We start from the raw sequence: 19,861 nt of genomic DNA on the forward strand, positions 1-19,861 counted from the left end.
ACATAAAAAATTCGAAAACTTCTGTAGAAAAAGTGTGTTTAAAAAACGTTATAAATTATGTTATAAATGAGTCAAGTACAGAAAGTATATAAAAATATATTAGTGGCATCTAACTTAAATTATTATCCGTTTTTCGTTAGTTAAAGTATTAAGTTTTAGCTTTTTCAAAGCTTATACAACTAATGCTTAAATATTAAACTGAAATAACCTAACAATATAAGAACTCAATTTATGTTGTATCTATCATTTTTGTGTTATTACATGCAACATTTTAACTCTGCGAATAACATAAATTGTTTGTTATTTGTAATTGTTTCTTATTATTTCGACATATGTAAGCGGAAGTACACACGTATATAAGAAAGGCGACTCAGAAAAGTTATGTATAGCTTTGTATTTACTAACAGTTAAATAATGTGTTAGCTTTATAACGAAAAAAAATTGTTTGAGAAATCTAAATGTTTAAGTTCAAAGTATTTCTTAAAATGTTTAGGTATTTTAAAAGCAAAGTTTATATGTAAACGATTTCTAGTCATAATTTTATTGTAAATATTATTTAACTATTAGTGTATTGTAATTTAGATTTCATAAAAGCATATATATTTCTGTTAAAGCAACAAAGGTTTTCATATGAATTTAAACTATGTCATGTATTTAAAGATAATAAAACAATCTAGTTAAAATGACTACTTTTAACTAAAAAACTAACGAAAGTGTTCATAAACAGGTCTAATACTATATTATACTTTACACTTGAAAAAATGGGAAAATTTATTGTCTTAATGCTCGTTGTAAGTTTATTTGTAAGTTTTACAGCTTACTTTTGAATTTATTAAATATACTACTTTCAGTATATTTCTGTAATTTGTAAAAAAAACTTCAACTTATATAAAAAAAAGTTTGAAATCGTCAGCTTTCTGTATCAGTACAATAAAAGTACCAAAAAAAAGTTTGTTTTTAAATAAAATTAATATTCCGACAGGTTTTAATGATTCAATTGGCCTGCTATGCGGAAGCCGGAAGTAAGTGAAAATTTAATATAAAAACAATTAAAACAAATAATTTAAATGTTAAACAGCTTTTAGTATTACTATGTGTTGAAAAATCACTAACTTAGTATAAATGTAATTTATGTAAAATGAAACTTTAATTGTATAATTTTTTAGGTTTGAGTACGATGATTTGAATAAGCGACAACAAACATCTAAAACTTCACCAACTTTTGAACTTTTTTTTCTTACTTACAGGAAGAACCTACCAAACGATACGGGACTCCAGCAAAAAGAAGAAGTGTAACTTCGACTTGTACAAGAACTTCAACCACCTTACTCCGGAACACTCCGACACGTGCACCAAGAACTACGAGAAAACGACGTTTATGGCCGGAAAGGACGGGGGGTGGAGAACCGACCAACTCACCGCTTACTATCCGTGGTGTCCGCTGGAGGGCGGTAGTTGGGACTATTGTGACGGTTTGTAATAATTATTTTTATTAATTACAACAAGAATATGTTTCAACACTAGTTCACGATATACTGTGGTGCTATTGTGTTTTGTTTGAAAAATAACTTTCATTAATACAAATAATAATTTAAAATTAGTGCTTATTATACATAATGGTTCGTTTTTATATTGAGCAGTTAAACAGCTAAGAAAAAATTAAAAAAGCATTATTATATAGTAAATAAACAAGACTGTTTAGATTAAAAAAACTTTTCGAACAAACTAATAAAGTAATCTAATTACTTTATTTTAACTATACTAAGAACGCTTCAAGACTATTGCACGATATACCGTGAAGGTTTATTTTTATATAAAACAATTAATGAATTTAACAAAAATTTAAAATAACTTTACTTAAAAAGATTTTTATACTGAAAAATAATCCTTTTTGGTTATCTGGTAATTTCTTTTTAAATTGACGAAGTAAATACAGTAATTTTAAGTACTTTTTTAAATAGCAACTACATAAATAGGATAAAATGAAAATTTGGTTTTTGTGATAGTTTATTTGGTAAAAAATACTTTTGTTCAATCTTCACTAAGATTTCTTTAAAACTAGAGCATAACAAACTTGCAAATCTAATTCAGTGAACTTAAGTGGTATCAAAACAAAATCACTCAATGATTAAGAAACCTTTTTTTTGCTAATCTTCAATAAGCACTCGATACAACAAATTTCAGACTACAACTGGGGGTACCGCGTTGACAAGAACTTTGTTGGCAGCAAGCTGAAGATCTACTATTCTAACGACGACTACTATAAAACAAGCTACTACGCAGCTCACATCAAATGCACAACAACGCTGAACTACCATATGAAGATCGCCAGTTTTCAAACAATGTTCAACTCCACCGGAAACCACATCATCAAGAACGAGAACTACTACACTTCCCTCAAAAACTTGAGGTTTTCGTTTAAAACTTAAAAAGTTTAATTACTTTCTGAACAAACTTCTTTATTTTACAGTAGTTTTATGTTTATAATTATTTATTTTTTCCTTGATATAAATTGATAAAATACAGTTTTAAAAAATTTTCGTATATGACATTTATCGAGCATGGTATAATAAGAAATTTAGAAACAACTATTTTCTTTTAGTTAAGCTTTAAAATTAGTATTTCAAACCTAACATATATTGCACAACAGGGAAATATTGGATACATTGAAAGGATTCGAGTCGGGTAGAGAGCAATACTGGGTGAAGAATGATCAGCGGTTTGAGTATAAAGATGGTGTACAAAAGCGTAAGAAACACGTGAATTTCCTGTATCCTAAAAAATGCCTCAGCTACGATTACAACAAGAACACAATCAGCTTCACCAGCTGCTATAGTAAGAGGGCATTTGTGTGCGAACTAGACCCTAAAGACGTCTAGTGACCTTTTAACATTTATGAAACTCGAAAACACTTTTTATTAAAATATATTTAACCAGCCTTATTTTCATAACTTAAAGAGAAACTTTAACTACACTATATGTATCTATATGTACTGTACTGTTCTATGTTATCGTTTATTTTTTTCAACCACTGAAAGATTCTTTAACAACATTTAATGCTGTTTTATTTATTAAACATGTATATATATATATATACATATATATATATTGTTTGTATTTGATACTAATTAATATTTTAATTTTCCTGTAACACAAATTGAAAATAATAAAAATTAAAATTTTTGAAGAAATTTATAAAACAAACCTGTAGATTAAAATAATTTGATTCTAAAGCTTCGGAAAAGCTATTTAAAGAATAGTTTCTATAAAAATTTTGTTGAAATTTAAAGCAAATCATTTTATGAAACTTATGAAAAACATATAACAGCAAAGAAACTGTTATTAGTAGTAGAACTGACCAGAACTTAAATTTATAAATAGTGGTATAAAAAGATTTATAAGGTTTTAAGATAACAAATGGCACAGTTATAATTAAATATAAGTTGTTAGAAGTCTTTATTTTCAGAATACTAGCCTTGTCGACTATAAGTTTTAGTTTAACTATAAGTTGTAATCAGTTTACAAATGGCAGTTTTAAAAAACTTAATAAGTTTTAAAGTTATAGGTCTAATTATCTAGACTAGGGGTCAGAAATCTACGGCCTTTTATATTTACCACAAGATATTCTTTAGCTTTAAGACACCTTTAGCAAACAAACCAGAATTAAAACTTTCAAAAGTGTTCAAAATAAAAATAAATTAATTAATACTGAATAAATGCATTTAATTAATGTTCGTGATTATTTAAATTGTAACAGCTTACATAGTTTGCTTTTAAATGATTTTTAAGCTTTTAGTTTTTTAGCAAAGAGCCTTATTGTAAGTTTTTATTGAAAAACTGTTTATTTTTAAGTTTTTCAAAAAGTACTCTTTTGGCTAAAAAGTAGCTCGCGGGCTGCAAATTTTGGCTTTGAGGGCTGCATTTGGACCGCGGGCCGCATGTTTGCCGACCCCTGCACTAGTACTAAAAAAAAGCGTTGATTGAAAACGTTACTTAAAACTAAAATTAACCAGTTAAAATAAAAATCATAACTATCGTTTTGTATAAAAGAGTACTCCTTAAAAGTAATAAGCTTTTTGTTTTCAATTAAGCTATTATACAAGCTATTTAAACAAAAATTGAGATGAATTTAGCTATGTTAATTTTTAACAATGGTATATTTTTGACTTAATGATGCTTGGGTTTTCAATAACGGTTTAATTAGCATATATTCTAAGTTATAAAGCTAATCTCGAGCACACTTCTCTAAGAAATTTAAAGTTATACAAAGTGTTTGAGATATAATGTACATTCTTCATAGTAAAGATAATCATAAACAACAATTTTAAAGTTTATTCATAAGCTTATAAAAATTATAAAAAAAGAGAATAATGTACACGTTGTGTTAAACTTTACACGAAATTATATAAGCAAAAATTTGCTTTAAATCAATACAGCTTAACTGAACTTTATTTTTAACTGAAACGATAAATCACAATAAATTTCAAAGCAACAAACTTATAACATTTGAACAAATTAAAAAAAACGTTTTTTTTTTTTCATATATGTTTTTATAAAACTTTTATTTAGTATTAAATATCTTAACTTTATTCGTCAAAACTAAATAACTAATTTCAAGTAAAAAATGTAAATCAGAATCATCTTTCTGACATTTTTAACTACATTAATTTCGAAATAAATCTTCTTACGAGTTGGAATGTTTCATAAGGTTTTTCTGCTGGTGCCATGTGGCCTGCGCCCTGTGAATATTTATAGTTTGGACACATTGGTAAACTAGTTGATTACAAATCTTAAAGTTCAATAACAAAATATTGCAATTTTTAAACATAAACTTTAAAACTAAAATTATAATTTTTCATATAAGCTACTTTTTTTAAAAGCTGACAGAAATTTTATTAGCTTTTATAGATTAAAAATAAAATAACTCTTATGGAAAATGTGAATGTTTAAAATTTGTATTTATTTGTTTTTACCAAAATTTTTTGTAAACTATTTATTATAACTATTAATTAAAATCAAATCAAAATTAAAAGTGTGTTTTACCTACTTATGTAAAACGCTTACAGATTTATTTATTACTTTAAAGTTTTAAACTTCGTTTATACCTTCACAGTTGCGAACCAAAGATTGTCAAATTTTTCAAGGAACCCTGCTACGTACTGATACTTATCTTTCTTCACATACCATGGAGACCTGTCGTCTGTTCTCTGAACAATTTTTTTTATATACATTTTTGGTCATGAACTTTTTTGTTAAGTTGACTTGTAATTTATATCAAATTTCTACATTTACACAAATTCGATGTAAAAATTAATATGCTATAAAATTGAACACAGAAGAATTACACTAGGAAAATAATGTTTATTCAAAAGCAGTGCATACTCAGAGTTTTTTAACGGCTGCTTGCTACTCAATCAGTTTAAGTACATAAGCTTGGGGATTGTAAACAAATAAAAGTGTTAAGTAAAAATAAATAATTGAAAGAAAAATAATACAAAGCCAAGAAGTAGATAACAAGCATTTATAAAAGTAGAAACTGTTTTTTTGATTTAGAACTACTTATTTTAATACAATATATTTAATGACACTAACAGTTAATTCGTGCATTATAAAACTTAAATTTATAGAGTATTTAGACGTTACAACTTCAATCAACAGTTTAACTTTATTTTTAAAATTGAAGTTACTGACACTTATATTATTATTTTATAACGACTTTAAATAAAACTAACTTTTATTCCAGTTTTCATTATAAAACTTTCCCCAGACAAAAATGGACACACCAAGTCAAGATCACCGAAATAAAGAAGAACACCGATTCCCTGAATAAACAAAATAATTATATGTGTTAATAAAATTAAATTATGCGACTAAAAAACTTTAATTTAGAGTTTTAGTTATTCTAATTTCAAAAATAGTTTGTAAAACTCAAAAATTTTCAAAATAATGAAATCAGACATTTAGCAATGTTTTTTGATTTAAAGTTTCATTAAATTATTTTAGTTTAACTAACAGCTTCATGGATGGCTTTTATCTGATCTGACACATCTGAGACTGTTTTCTCGTAGTTCTCAATGATATGATTACTGTAAAAAAAGCAAAAAAAATAACATGAAATCTATTCAGTTTTACTCGTTTGGTTAAGTCTTTTGACTAGAAAATTTAAAATTATTGCAAACAAAGTATAAGTCAAGTTCTGATGAAGTATTATGTCTGCTTAAGAAAAATATATTAGTGCTAACCATATATACATTATTTATATTAAATGTTTTTCTTACTAACTTGCACTCTTTGTATTCAATGTTTTCGGCGTGAATTGATTTTTTAACGTCATCACGTTGAAAATAATCGCTGTATTTTACATCTGCAAAGCGGCAATAGGGTTTTTCCTGTTTTTATAAAAAAAAGTTATTGGTAATAAAGTTCTAAATTTATGGCATACAACAACAAATAGAGCAGGGTTTCCCAAGAATTTTTTCGTAGTGTCCCATAGGAAAAAATTAAAAACAAACATGTCCCCTCTAATTAAACTTCTCAAAACACTACCCTTAAGTACGCCTAAAAACTTTTTTAGACTTCATTATCAACTCAGAATATCTAGGGTAAGTTTCAAAATAAAGTTTTTTGCCAAAATAAAATATAATTTTTTAATCGTATTCGTTTCGCACAGCAAAACGCTAAGAACAGATAAGAACTTTAGAATAATATTTGTCTAGTGTACTTAAATTTACTATATTTTAGAATAAATACGTATTATAACTGAAAAAAAAATCGTTTTATTCCAAAAAATTTTTAGTGAAACTTTAGTACTTACATACATATTGATGAGTTCCTTCACATAGTTTTTTATTCGTACTTCGGTTCCATTTGTTTCATCTATTTGTTCTAACTTCTCCAAAAAACTTGCTTTAAATATCATTCCGTTGTTTATGTTCTCAACGGTCAGAGCCTTATTGGAATTGTTTGTGTTTATACAAGCAAGTCTCAAGAAATACATTGTTAAATGTTATTGATCATTATGACATCAAAAAAATTTTAGGAAATAATCTTTCTTGCAACGAAAATAATAGTTTATATTATACGCTAAAAAATATCTTTCTGTCAGTTTTAGACAGCTAGAAATGCTTTGAACAAAAACTACAAATCGAAAGAAAAATGATGAAATGAAGAAAGTTATAAAAACTTAAGTGCTAGATGCATTAATGTTAGTAATCTTTAAATAAAGGTTAAAATAGTTTCAAAGAAGATATTTTTAAATTATCTTACTGGTTTTTCTGTTTTGAAGTTGTCAAGAAAATTTAGAATTTCAGATAATGTCATTTCCCTTTCCACATAGTTTTTCAATTCTTCTTCTTCATAATCTTGGTTGCCAATATAATCGGATAAATTATAACGAGATATTGCATTGTAGTCAGATGTTAAATTGTAGTCAGATATTGAATTGTAGTCAGATATTGCATGGTAGTCAGATATTGCATTGTAGTCAGATGTTAAATTGTAATCAGACATTGAATTATAATCCGTTGAGTTATAAGCATAATCTTCGTGAACATGATCGTTCTTAAAAGCCAAATTTTTCTAAGTTTTCCAAAAATAATGTTTATTTTAAACACAATTATTTATTTTATAGATTAAAGAATTACTAAAAAATTAAAGTCGTGCTTTGTTTTTTTATAGTTTTGTATAAAATTATAATAATCTACTTTTTTAATAACTTGTAATTATAGTTTTTTGTTTTTATATAATAATATATGGTTGCTATTTATCGTGTCAAACCGATAATTAATTCACCAAAATCCTAAACATAAAATGCACATTAGTTAATAATAAAAGAAATAGAAATGAAAATTAAAAAAGTGAATTATGTAAAAAATTAATAAAACAAACCGTACGATACCATGGTTTTTTTGGTTCTACCTTGCATGCACTGTCTTTTACAATGTTGTAAATGGGAAGAGATTTATCACTAAAAAGCTTGCTTAATTTGTCTTCCTATTTAAAATATAAAATGTGACAAAAAAGACGTTTAGTTTTTAATTTAAAAAATAAGTTTACAATTTAAAGTCTACAATGGAGTTTACTTTACTTTTGCTTTAAGTTAAAATCACTAAAATATCATCAAGATACAATAAAAAAAGTTTTTTATGCGAATGATGAAACTATACCTAAATTATATCTAAAATGTATTTTATGAGATATTGTTTGTGTTAAAAATTACTTTAAACTTTTTAAACTAATTAAAAAGCTTTATCATTCGATAAAATTAACCAGAAAAAAGTTCTTATCAAAAGACATATGTTTATCGTTTACTCGTTTTATACGTATTTTATTGCAACAATTATCTGCTGTTTAAATTAGAAGCAAAAACTTAAATGAGAGTACAGTAGTAAACATAATTTGTAGCAACAAACCAAGAGCAATGTTAATTATCTATATGTATAATTTTATGTTAAACAACAAGTTTATACAGCTGTTTCGTACATGAGATATTTCTGTTTTTAGAATCTCAATCTCATATTTAGAAATATCTCATATATATGAAACAGCTGTATAAAAGTGTTGTTTATCATATTTAAAAAAAAATAGTTAGCTCCAATTTAACTTGCCGAGCACTTTTGTCCGAAACTTTAAAAGAAAGTATTAATCATGTATATATGTATATATATGTATATATAGAAATAACATACACAAAATAAACTTTTGCTTGGTACAGCTGTTTCTGCGTTTAATACGCGTATATATTTATATATATGTATATATATATATAAATAAGATGATTATTTAAACTAAATTACTTTCTACTAAGACCACTCAAAGGGATTTTAAATAACTTATTAGGAAAATTCGATTAAAAACATTCCAGTACATATGTTTCATAAAATCAAGAAAGATTATCTTTTACTTTCAACTTGTTCAATTTAAAATAAAAAGCCTTTTTATTTTAAGTTGAACAAGCTGAAGATGAAAGATAATCTTTCTTGATTCTATGAAACGTATGTACTGGAATTTTTTAAATCTATTTTTTTTATTAAATTTTTTATATATTTATACAACAAACTTACTGCCTTATCACAGCCGCGATGCTTTTCTTCCGACCTGCAGCTCTTCAGTTTCTCGTAAAGCGGCCTGCCAATGAACCCGTGCCCGTAAAGGTACTCCACCTGCGATCCCACCCTAACCTCCTCACCCAAAAACGGGTTTCCGAGGAGAAGGCCCTGAATGAAATTAAAGTTTTGTTTTATTAGTTGCTGTTGTTGTTTGTCAATAATTTACATTCAACTTATTGTGCGAATATGTTTATAAAAATTTCTTAACAATCCTTGCCTATCTTTAAAAAACTACTTTTTGGCTTTTGTTTGAGGAAAAGCGATACATACAGCTGTTATTTAACGTTATTAACATAATTTATCAAAAAAGAAAAGTTGAGCAAAATAAAAATCTATTACACCTTTAGATTTTTTCCAACAGTTATTATAAAGCCTCTTAATATATTTCTTATTAAAGTCATACCAAACAGTCTAATAACAGTATACTTAAAAAATTTTACCTTCAAATTTTTTGCAATTGTTCCGTTTTCTTTTAATATTTCAGCAGCAAGCATAGGCAGGTAAATACCTGCATAACTCTCACCGCCCAAGTACAACTCGGCATTTTGAAATGTCGGGTAAAGCGTGAAAAAGTGCTTGAGAGCTTTCAATGTTGACTTCGCTGTCTGTTAGGTGAATTAACAACTAATTTAATGTTGAGTTTAAAGTGACAAGTTTTCTCAAATAATCAGTAAAAGAATTAGTGTTTTAACCGTTTTTCATTTAAAAATAACCTTAATAATACTAAAGCTATTTTCGGTTTTCAAACATTTTTATTAAGCTAATCAAGTAAGTCAATATTCGAAAAAAATATAAAAACGATTTCAATAAATTACCATGTAAAGTTTTAATTATACTTCTAAAATACCTATCTTTACAGCTCTACAAAATATACAATATAGTAACCCTCTCATCGTTGAGATCGGAAGCTGATGTGTTTCCTTTCGTGTACGAGAAACCGGTGCCGACGGGGGAATCCAAATATAGGGTGGCACCCAACCGGTTCCAACTGTGCTTGTTTGGCTCCAATGATTTCGTTTGTGGGTTGTACTGTATAATGTATCAAAACTTAAGTTATATATATTTTTATTAGGTGAATAAATAAGTTTCATAACTCATATCTTGATAGTTAGATTAATGTTTTAAAATTTAAAATTCGAAAAGACTTTTAGAAAAAAAATATAAAAGCGGAGAACTAAATGGGTCATTATTTAAACAAAAAACAATAGCTTTTTCTTGATAAGTGTTGGCTATATAATTTTTTAAAATTAAGGACGTTATTTAAAAAAATTACACCAACTTTAAACGGTCCATGTTCTTCCATGAGGCCGTACAAGGAGCTACATCCGGGTCCACCATTCAGCCACAAAATAAGTCGCTCGTCACTTCCGTTGTCCGCCTCGTTTAACCTGTATGACGTCATAAATGATTGTTACAAGTTCTCTTATGTGTGACGTCATAATTGATTGTTACAAGTTATCTTATTTGTGACGTCATACTTGATTGTTACAATGTGATTTGTCAATTCAAGCAACTTCTCTTCGCTTTATATGTTTGTTAAAATTAGTTGACTTGAAGAATAATATAAAAACTAATACTTAATGTCACTTTCATTTTTCTATTATTTGCTTTACTTAACTGAAAAAAGTACTTTTTTTCTGATCTTGTTTGTTGTTTAAATAAACAAGTAAAAAGAAAAAAAACAGTTTTAAACAAATTTCACTCAAATTTTTTTTTTAATTTCCTTACTTCAAAATTTTAATAATAATGAAATGTAGATAACTACCAGTAAAACAGCTGGTCTCCATCACCGCTGTCCAGGTAACCAGAGTACATTCTGAACTGGGGCATTTGAGTGACACCCGGAAGCCCGGATATTCTGTCTTGCCTGGACAACTCCTGCTTCCGACTTGTTGGACCTCCAAGTGCTGTTGCGATGATTAGCGGCAGCAACAAAACATGCGACTTCATTTTGTGATCAAACAACAATGCTTTTAATCCTAAACTGTGAATCAGTGTAAATAACTACATAACGATAGATTTGAAGCTTTGTTATACAATCTAAATAAACTAATTTCGTATAAGGTATGTACTAAAAAAGTTTTTTCAACAAATATTGTCTACATTAAAATTTAAAAAAGAAAATAAAATGCTTAAGACTGGTATTTGAACGACTTATTGTTTTAATCTGCATCAGACCTATGTTACCTAAAAATGTTTTTGTGAAGCTTTAAAGTAATATTTAAACTATAAAACTATTTAGAACATCGAAAGACTTTAATAAAAAAAAAACTTTATCGGAAATTATCGTTTTATGAAAAAAAGGCAAAATATTTTTTTATTATATGATACTACTAAAAAAACTTCAAACAACTAAACAAATTACTATCATTAACATTTATTGTCTTAATATAACGTCTAAAAACCTATAGTGATTTTCAATAAAAAAATATTTACATTGCAATAAATGACAAAAAACTCTTAACAAACCTTTGATTATATTATTGTTAAATAAATTTGGATACATAAGATTTTGTTTATACGTTTGAACTAATGTAACAAACATAATTGATTTTATAATCTTATATAAAGTTTAGTAAAACATGAAATTATCATTATGTAAATCAAATTTTACATATAAGTAAGTTTAAAATTTGGTAAAAAAATCTTAACTAAAAACTAAACCCATTTCGATAAAATATAACTTAGAGTAATAGAAAATAAGCAATAACTTTATTTAAAAATGACTAAAACTTATTTGAAAATCCATAAGATCTGTATATATTTGTTTTTACTTGTAAATCATTGTCTGAATACATTAGGTTGATTAATTGTTCAATCTTTTGTTCCACTACTGTTCTGAATAGTATATAGATTATACACAACAAAGGTGGAAAATTAAAGCAAAAATTTACTCAAACAATGTATTGAAATACTGATTAACAAAAATCAAATAATGTCTTTTCGAATTAATAAATGTAAAACAAATATAATACTTTTTAATATCTTAATTGTTATTAACTTTCTCTACAGTTTTGCTGGTGTAGCAAAAATTTAAGTTTTTTGTTGATTTTTATAATTTGTGGTATTTATTAAGTGCTGTAGAAATAAATAAATTAAATTACTGTATGATTATTAAACAACTATGTATACGAAAATACTTAAAACATATTTGGAATATTTAAATCATTTCAATTCAAAGAGTTTACCTAAAAAAGTGTTATGATAAAACAAAAACAAATAACAGTAAAAAACACAGATACTAGGTCTAAATTTTCTCCTGGACAAGAAGTTAAAATGTATACAAGTGGCCTGCGACTCGATAAATGAAGTTTTTTTTCGTACACCAGGTCCTAGGACCAAATGTTTTAAGCGCTTTTTAGTCGTTAAATAAACTACAACAAGAAAATGTATTTATACGTAAAAACTTTCAAAGTTAAAGCAAAAACAAAATACAACTTTTTGTTATATTAAATAACTATGTTATTGTTTTTAGATACCATCTTTATACAAACAAGTTAATATGTATAAAACAGCAACTTAGTTTCAAATAGCTGCTAGTTTCACTTTGTCTATATACATTTTGTTTTAATTGTGCAAAATAAAACTAAGATAATAATAAAAAGTTATTTTTATTTTGTTAAATCAAAGTCATTTAAGCTAAATATTTAAATGTTTAAAAATTTGAATAGCTCTTTACTGTTAAAAAGTCATAAACATCTAGATTTTGTTATTAAATTTTATATATTTCAATATCTACAATTTTTTTGGAGTTTTCGACAAGCTTTTTACAATATTTTAACGTTTAAAATGCTGAGGTGGTATTTTTATCTGGTATACTTAACTTTCTTATGTTTTTTAAAGTAGTTTTTTTTTAAATTGTTTTATGAAAAACACGTTAAAAATTTCGATGTTTTGTTAAATAAATATAAATTCTTAGTACTAACTTTAAAACATTGTTTTTTTTAGCTTTAAACTTTTTAAAGCTCAAAATGTTTTTGTTTAAATACTAACTATTAAAAACATTCAACTAAATAAACAGAATGTTCAAACACATAATCTAACAATTATTCAAACAACGGAGAAACTTTTATCTTAATTGTATAAAAACAAACACATAAAATTGTAATTAATTTAGAAAAATTAATGCAAAGTTGTACCTGTTGAATTATATAAGCAAGTTTCAAAAAATAATCTCATTTTAAGTTTTTGTGCAAAACTCATTATATGTTTAGAGTTATCAAATTCTTAAGCTAGTATAATGTACTTTTTTTTAAACTTCTGTGAGTTCTAGTAGGTGTACAGTCTTTGTATTTTAATTTTAATACTTTCTTATAAAAGTAAAAACTGATAAAAACCATTCTGGTTAACTTTAGCACTTATTACATGGTATAAAAATTAAGTTAGCTTTTTGCTTCTAAAAGTTCAATGATTTAGATAAAAAACGCTAAAAATCAACTACCGTTAAATATACTGATTAGTAATGTAATCAGGAATTATTAGGTAAAAGAATTGTATATTAGTTGAAGAAATCTAATGATAACACTGGTAATTTAAAGAGCTAGAGGAAACATCTTTTAGTCAAAAATAACTTGGAGTAGTAAAACTTTTAAGCAAGGTAGGTTTAGGGTTAGATAAGTTGTTTGAAAGGTTTAAGAGTTAACTATTGATAAATCATAAAAAAAAAAAATTAATTATGTGGATTTATGTCAAATAAATATAGTGAAAACTTTTCTTGTTTCTTATTGCTACATGTCATTAATATTCTTGTATAAAATACTTTTTTATACAATTTCTTTACTTGTTTCAAAGTAAAAGATCAATAGCCAAATATCAGGATATAAACATTAAACTAATTTCATTAGTTATAATTTCTGTTTTTACCATTTAAGTTTTTGCCTTGATAATTTTCAATAGTTTAATATTAAGATTTTGTGCAATATGTTTAATTAAAAAACAGTATCTGACCTTGGCTTGTTCATTTTCTTTTTTCAAAATCTTAAGTTAGATTTTATCAATTAAGAGTATTTTTCATCTAACTTATAGGTACTAATTTTTATATTGTTACTACAAACGGATAGTTTTTTAAGCCTAAATGATTTTTTTTTTCAGATTGTCTATTGATTTTAACTTATCTTAAATCAGGCTGACTTAGGCTAGATAGATGTAGCTTAAGCAAGTTTTTGAAAACCAAGATGAACTTTTGCTTCCATAATCAGCAAGAATATAATCAATAAAAAGTAGATTTATTTTGCACATCTTTTTGACAAAAGGCAAGAGCTGTTTATGTTTAACACGTCATTAAATCTCGTCTGTTTTAATTGGAAGAGCCATAACATTTACCTGGATATAAACTTGAGAGTTTTAAAACGTTAAAGTTTTATAAGTATTCGAAAAACATAGTTAACTAAGTTAAAATACAAACTGAAGTTGTATAAAAGTGATGAAGCTTAAATCCCTTTTGTTCACTGTATGTCTGTTTATAACGGCGTATTAATAAATTTAAACTGTTAGTAAGATAAAAGTACAAATAGTTGTTGTTAGATAGTTTTACAAGTTTTTGTTTAAGGACATAAATTAGCAAAGGTTTAAATTATGTGAAATACATCGATATTAGTCATAACATCCAAAAATTATCATTTTATACTAAATTGACATATTGCTAAATAAAAAATATTTGTGTTACTTTCATTAATGTGTTATTACCTGTTATTAATTACAGCAATTTAACACAAAAAGTATGACTTATGTTAAGTTGATAAAAGACGCTCAAGATTTCTTCGATCAGAACAAATGCTCTGACGCCATCCGATGCTGGGAGGAAGTTTTAAAACTGGGAAAGTCCCTAAACAGTGAAGGGTTTGGTCTTATGCTCAAGCCTTACATCAAAATGAAACAAGAATCATTGAGGCGTGTAAGATCTGGTAAGTTTCTTAAGTTTAGTTTAGTAAAAAAAAAACATATTTTTCTATATCTCAACTATACTGACGTTAAAATTTTAAACTCTAAACAATTTTGAATATTTTTAAAAATTTTGATATTCTTTTAACACTTAAAAACTATAAATATCTAAAGTCAGTGATTAGAAAACAAATATTATAATCAAAATTTAAAAGTATTTATTTGATTCAACAGGTGAAGATGATGAAGATAAACATAAGGAAGAAGTGGAACTCAGATGTAAAGAGATATTATACCACATTGATGACTACTTACTCAAAAACGAAAATCGTGTAGATCAGGCGACTTTCGAGAAGCTTTCAAGGCTCCGTGGCGAATGCTACTGTGATCTCTTCGAAGTAAAAGGCAATAGAAACACTATAGCGCGCATGTTTGGTTTTTACCTTGTGGTAAAATTTATTTGCTCTTTGCTTTATTTTATTGCTTGCAGGTCAATTCGCTTTCTTGGCAATACTTTGTCCCAGATTTGCTTGACCTTTTTTAATGCTTTTTGTCAAACTTCATCTTTTACAATAATCTATTGGCAAAAATTTTGTGCAAACTTCAAAAAGTTTTTCCAAACGTCAGAAGGAGAGCATTTGAAGGAAAACATGCGCAAGATAGTAAATATAATCCATTTATTTGGATAATTACTTTTTTTGTTCATTCTCGTAATATGTACTTAAACTAGAAATATTCTGTTTGTGCTTAAAAACAACTATGAATATTTTTTTTTTATTATTCTAAATAAACCTGTTAAATGATTTTTATTATGTTGTATTATTGTTTAGTCCAAACATGCTAAATCTTGGTTGAATAGACGATGAATTAGAAAAAAAAGTAATAAAAACGTCAAGTTTATCAAAATCTATAAAGCCATTGTGATATCTTTTTTTAATTCTAGTGTTTATCTAAAATATTATTTAAAAAAGTTCTGTTGAAACCAATTAAAATTATGCCACTTAAACGATAATGGTCATAAAGTTATACAAAATCTTAAAAAAACGCTCAAAATAAAGATACCAAAGTAAAGTAACCAGTTAAAATCTATCTCTTACAGTATTATTCGCAATTGTTATAACTTCAGTCCAATCTTTAAAAAATTATTTACACCTTAAAAATAATTTTTTTGTTCCTCAATATAAATAATCCTTAGTCATTTTGGTCGTAAATCTTTAAAAATCCGTTTTAAAATTAAAGAAAGTGATAGGCTTGCTAGACGACTTCTAAAAGAAAACAAAGTAAAACGTGATGAAGCGATTCGATGTGGTTGATTTCTAGAAAGTTTTACTAAAATTTATGTAATTTTTATGATACAAATCAAATCAGTGGTCGGCAACACGTGACCCGCATACAAACTGCGGTCCTCAAACAATAAATCTGCGGCCTGCGAGCATTTTGTTTATAGGGGGTGCTGCCGACGAATATTATTTTTTTACCCCTGTGTATTAAACAATTACGTTTTTGTTTTTAGTACTAGATAAGGTTGTAAAACATTTAGCCTAGTTTAGTACTTTTGCAAAACTAGAATAACTTAATTTATAATTACAAAACTAAAACTAAATACTTTGCTTTTAAAATAAACATAGCCCAGCTTTTATATTGCAACTCTAAAGCTAGTTAAGATAAGAACATTTTTTTGAAAGATATAATTATATATTTTAAAATGTTAACATCTAGTCAAGTAGTAAACTACTTATATAAACAAAATAATAATGACAAAAACACTTGATAAGCAGTGTTGGACATCGACTAGAAGGTTTTATTATTTTTGCATCAATTATCAAATCGAAAACATTTAGTTAATTTCAAACCTTTTCATATTTGTTTACATTAAAATCACTTATATAAATGTGGCTTCAAGCAAATAACAATTCATCCGCATTAATGACATTTGATGTTAGTCGACTTTTTTGATTAAAAATATTATACAACCGCTAGTTGACGTACTTTTCTAAATGACATGTAGAAGTTAAATACCAATCACGTATCATGTTTCATTCAGCATGCAATGATCATCAACTTTGCTTTGATCAGGCGGAACGTGATGTTACGCATTCGAGCATAACGAGATATGACGTATGCAGCCGAGCATAACGAGAGAGGGGAGGAATTTTGTCGTTCGACAAGAAGCACCACCACGCCAACTTTCGATCCTTTGCCTTACTTACAACGCCGATCAAGTGTTGTCTGAGGCTTTATTACGTCACAAGTAGTGATTGCAAGCGTTCCAGAAAAGTTGTTTGCAAGCCTTGCTGGTGACTCAACTTTAGCAACGTCGACGGGGCGCATACTTCGAGTGAGTCGTTAGCGTGCCATTTAGCTTGTAGTTTGCAAGCATCGGGGCTTATAACTCGACATTAGTTTTTAACGTGCCATTGAGTTTAGAATTTATAGAATAAATTGCTTGATATAATAACTTCTACAACCCACTACCAGCGATGACATTCCAACTGAGTCTTTGTTGAGCAACGCTTAAAACAGTGAATGTTCTTACTTTGTGTCAACTGTATTTATCTGCCGCACTTCACGATTCAAGCGACCAATGCAACGATGCGTGATCAGCAGAAAATCTTCGACCCACGATCATCGGAGAAAACTGAATATCACTTTTAACCGGTGAAGCACAAGTATTGTTTTGTCTATTCACTTAAAAAATTAATCTTAAATCATTTATTTTGTATTGTAAATAATGAGGTACAATTCAAACAGTATATTTAATTGTAGTTAGTTTTGAAAATTTCGTTCACTGTGAAAAGAAATTGAAATCATTTAAAGTTGGCCTCGAAGTCAATCTGCACCCTGTCGCAAAGTTATGAGCACAACCGGGGAATGCCCCGAAGCGAAGTTGAATCTAGCTACTGTCAAGGCTGCCAAGCTTGTTACAGAGGCGATTTCAAAGAAAACTAGAGACGCAAGTAGCTTGGAGAGTATCAGCAGTGTTTCATGTTAAATTACAAGCTAACGTTTAGTTTTTTAGGTTATCAGAAAATAATATTAAAAGTTTAAAACATTACGAGTATAATAAACGCATACAAAGATCAAAATAGTTAAAACAGGACTTATAATCACTTTATTTTTTTACAAGTAGCTATTAAAGCTAGGAAAATATTTTGAAGCTGTCTTACTTCTATTAATAGTGTCACAAATTTTTATTTCTAAAACGACTAGGAAAAAACGTTTTTTTTTTTAAATCTTTTCATCCCTACAAGTCGGTGGATATTTTTTGGAATTAGGAGTTGCTGTTGACTTAGTTAACTAAGATATTTTTCTTGTGTCTTTAAAACAAATTTGGTAAAACTATATTTTGTTTAGTCCTCTTGTAGTTTCAACGAGTTGAAGCTTAGCAATTTAAACGACATGTAAAAGTTAATATTCATTAAACTTAACTAAACTATAACTTTAAGGTAAGCTTATATTCATACGCAATAAATATTTTAATAGTTGTCTAACTGAATGTACACTTATTGTGAAATTTTAAATATAAATAATTTTTGAACTTTATAAATTTTCATCTAATTTAAAATATAAATCTTTAACTTTTAATTAGTTGAAACTGCGCTGCGATTCATAGTAAACATAGACATTCAAATTTTAGTCTAGTAAATTTTATTGATTTCGTTTCATAGTTTAGTTTAGTGTGTACACATGTTTTGTCAAGTGTTTTATTTTAGCATAGTTTTTGAAAAGCTTGGAACTACTCGTGTACGTACTAAAGTTTCTCACTAGTTAATTTTTAATTTTCATTACTATTGTTTATTGAACGAAAAAAAGCGCTCAAATATTTGGTCCAAGGACCTAATGTACGAAAAAACCTTTCGGATATCGAGTCATAAACCAGGATAAAGTTTAAAGTCTTGTCCAGGACAATATTAAGTTATCTTCTTATAAAAAAAATTAGCTTTATATAAACTTTAATATTTTTTCTTAACACTTAGACTATCATGTGCAAGTACAATTAAAAACATTACTGCAGCGCAATTGATGGTTAATGTTTTTTTGGTGTTAAGGTAATTAATATTTCTCACTACAATTTTCCTTTATTTATTAAAAAACATTAACGAAAGTATTTGAAAGAAATTTAAAGCTACCTTAAAAAAATTACTTTAAACTATAATTTGTATACGTATATGATACTTCTAGCTCATAATTTAAAATTACAGTTCAAACTACAAAAAACTAGAGACGCAAGTAGCTCGGAGAGCATCAGTAGAGTTTCATCGCTTTTTATGATAAATTACAAACTAGCGTTTAGTTTTTTAGCTTGACAGAATATCAATATTTAAAGTTTAAACATTACGAGTTTAATAAACGCATAAAAGGGTCAAAATAGTTAAAATAGGGCTTATACTCACTTTATTTTTGGCAAGTAGCTATTAAAGCTAGAAAGATGTTGTTTGGCCGTCTTATTTCTAAAAATATTGTCACAAATTTTTATTTCTAAGAAGACTAGTGTATGACTTAGTAACCGATATGTTTTTTCGTGCTTCAGGTCTTTGGACCAAACTATTTGAGCGTTTTTTATCGGTCAATAAACAATATATTTACAACTAAAATCATAAGAATTTAAAAAGACCGATTTTTATACCTATGAAAAGTTCAGATTAATTTATAATCAAAACCGATTTGAAGTTCTAATTTTTGAATTTTGAAAGCAAAAAATAATTTGTTCCGAAAATGTATATATGTTTATATTGTTAATAAAACTGAAAGACATACTTATTTTTTTCTATTTTTATATTAAAACTAGATTTTTAAAATAAGTATTGGAGTGTATCTAATTCAGCTAAAATATCTAAACGTTGAAAAAATTCAAAAAATTGTTTTAACTAGTG

General features: G+C 26.8%; 1 protein-coding gene across 1 annotated transcript; it reads right to left on the reverse strand.

The window, feature by feature from the left end:
* Positions 1-4,658: 4,658 nt before the first annotated feature.
* On the reverse strand, positions 4,659-11,057 carry LOC145835216 (lysosomal protective protein-like). The gene is made up of 13 exons (XM_082942775.1): positions 10,873-11,057; positions 10,387-10,495; positions 9,993-10,136; positions 9,548-9,712; positions 9,063-9,215; positions 7,888-7,992; positions 7,267-7,560; positions 6,815-6,949; positions 6,283-6,389; positions 6,014-6,086; positions 5,784-5,822; positions 5,106-5,207; positions 4,659-4,739 (listed from the first exon to the last, which is right to left on the reverse strand). Exons 1-13 carry the CDS (start codon positions 11,055-11,057, stop codon positions 4,659-4,661), a joined length of 1,692 nt encoding a protein of 563 aa, XP_082798901.1.
* Positions 11,058-19,861: the final 8,804 nt, after the last annotated feature.

This window comes from Thalia democratica, chromosome 4 (assembly GCF_965202585.1).
Source record: "Thalia democratica chromosome 4, ktThaDemo2.hap1.1, whole genome shotgun sequence".
NCBI classification, from domain to species: Eukaryota; Metazoa; Chordata; class Thaliacea; order Salpida; family Salpidae; genus Thalia; species Thalia democratica.

Bases quoted from the DNA above. Each gene is read 5' to 3' on its own strand.
- LOC145835216 (XM_082942775.1), bottom strand. From the start codon at position 11,057: ATGAAGTCGCATGTTTTGTTGCTGCCGCTAATCATCGCAACAGCACTT. The intron at 10,137-10,386 runs GTTGGTGTAATT...TACATTATACAG, and splicing joins AAGAACATGGACCGTTTAAA to TACAACCCACAAACGAAATC. The intron at 5,208-5,783 runs GTGTGTCCATTT...AAAATTGTTCAG, and splicing joins ATTTCGGTGATCTTGACTTG to AGAACAGACGACAGGTCTCC.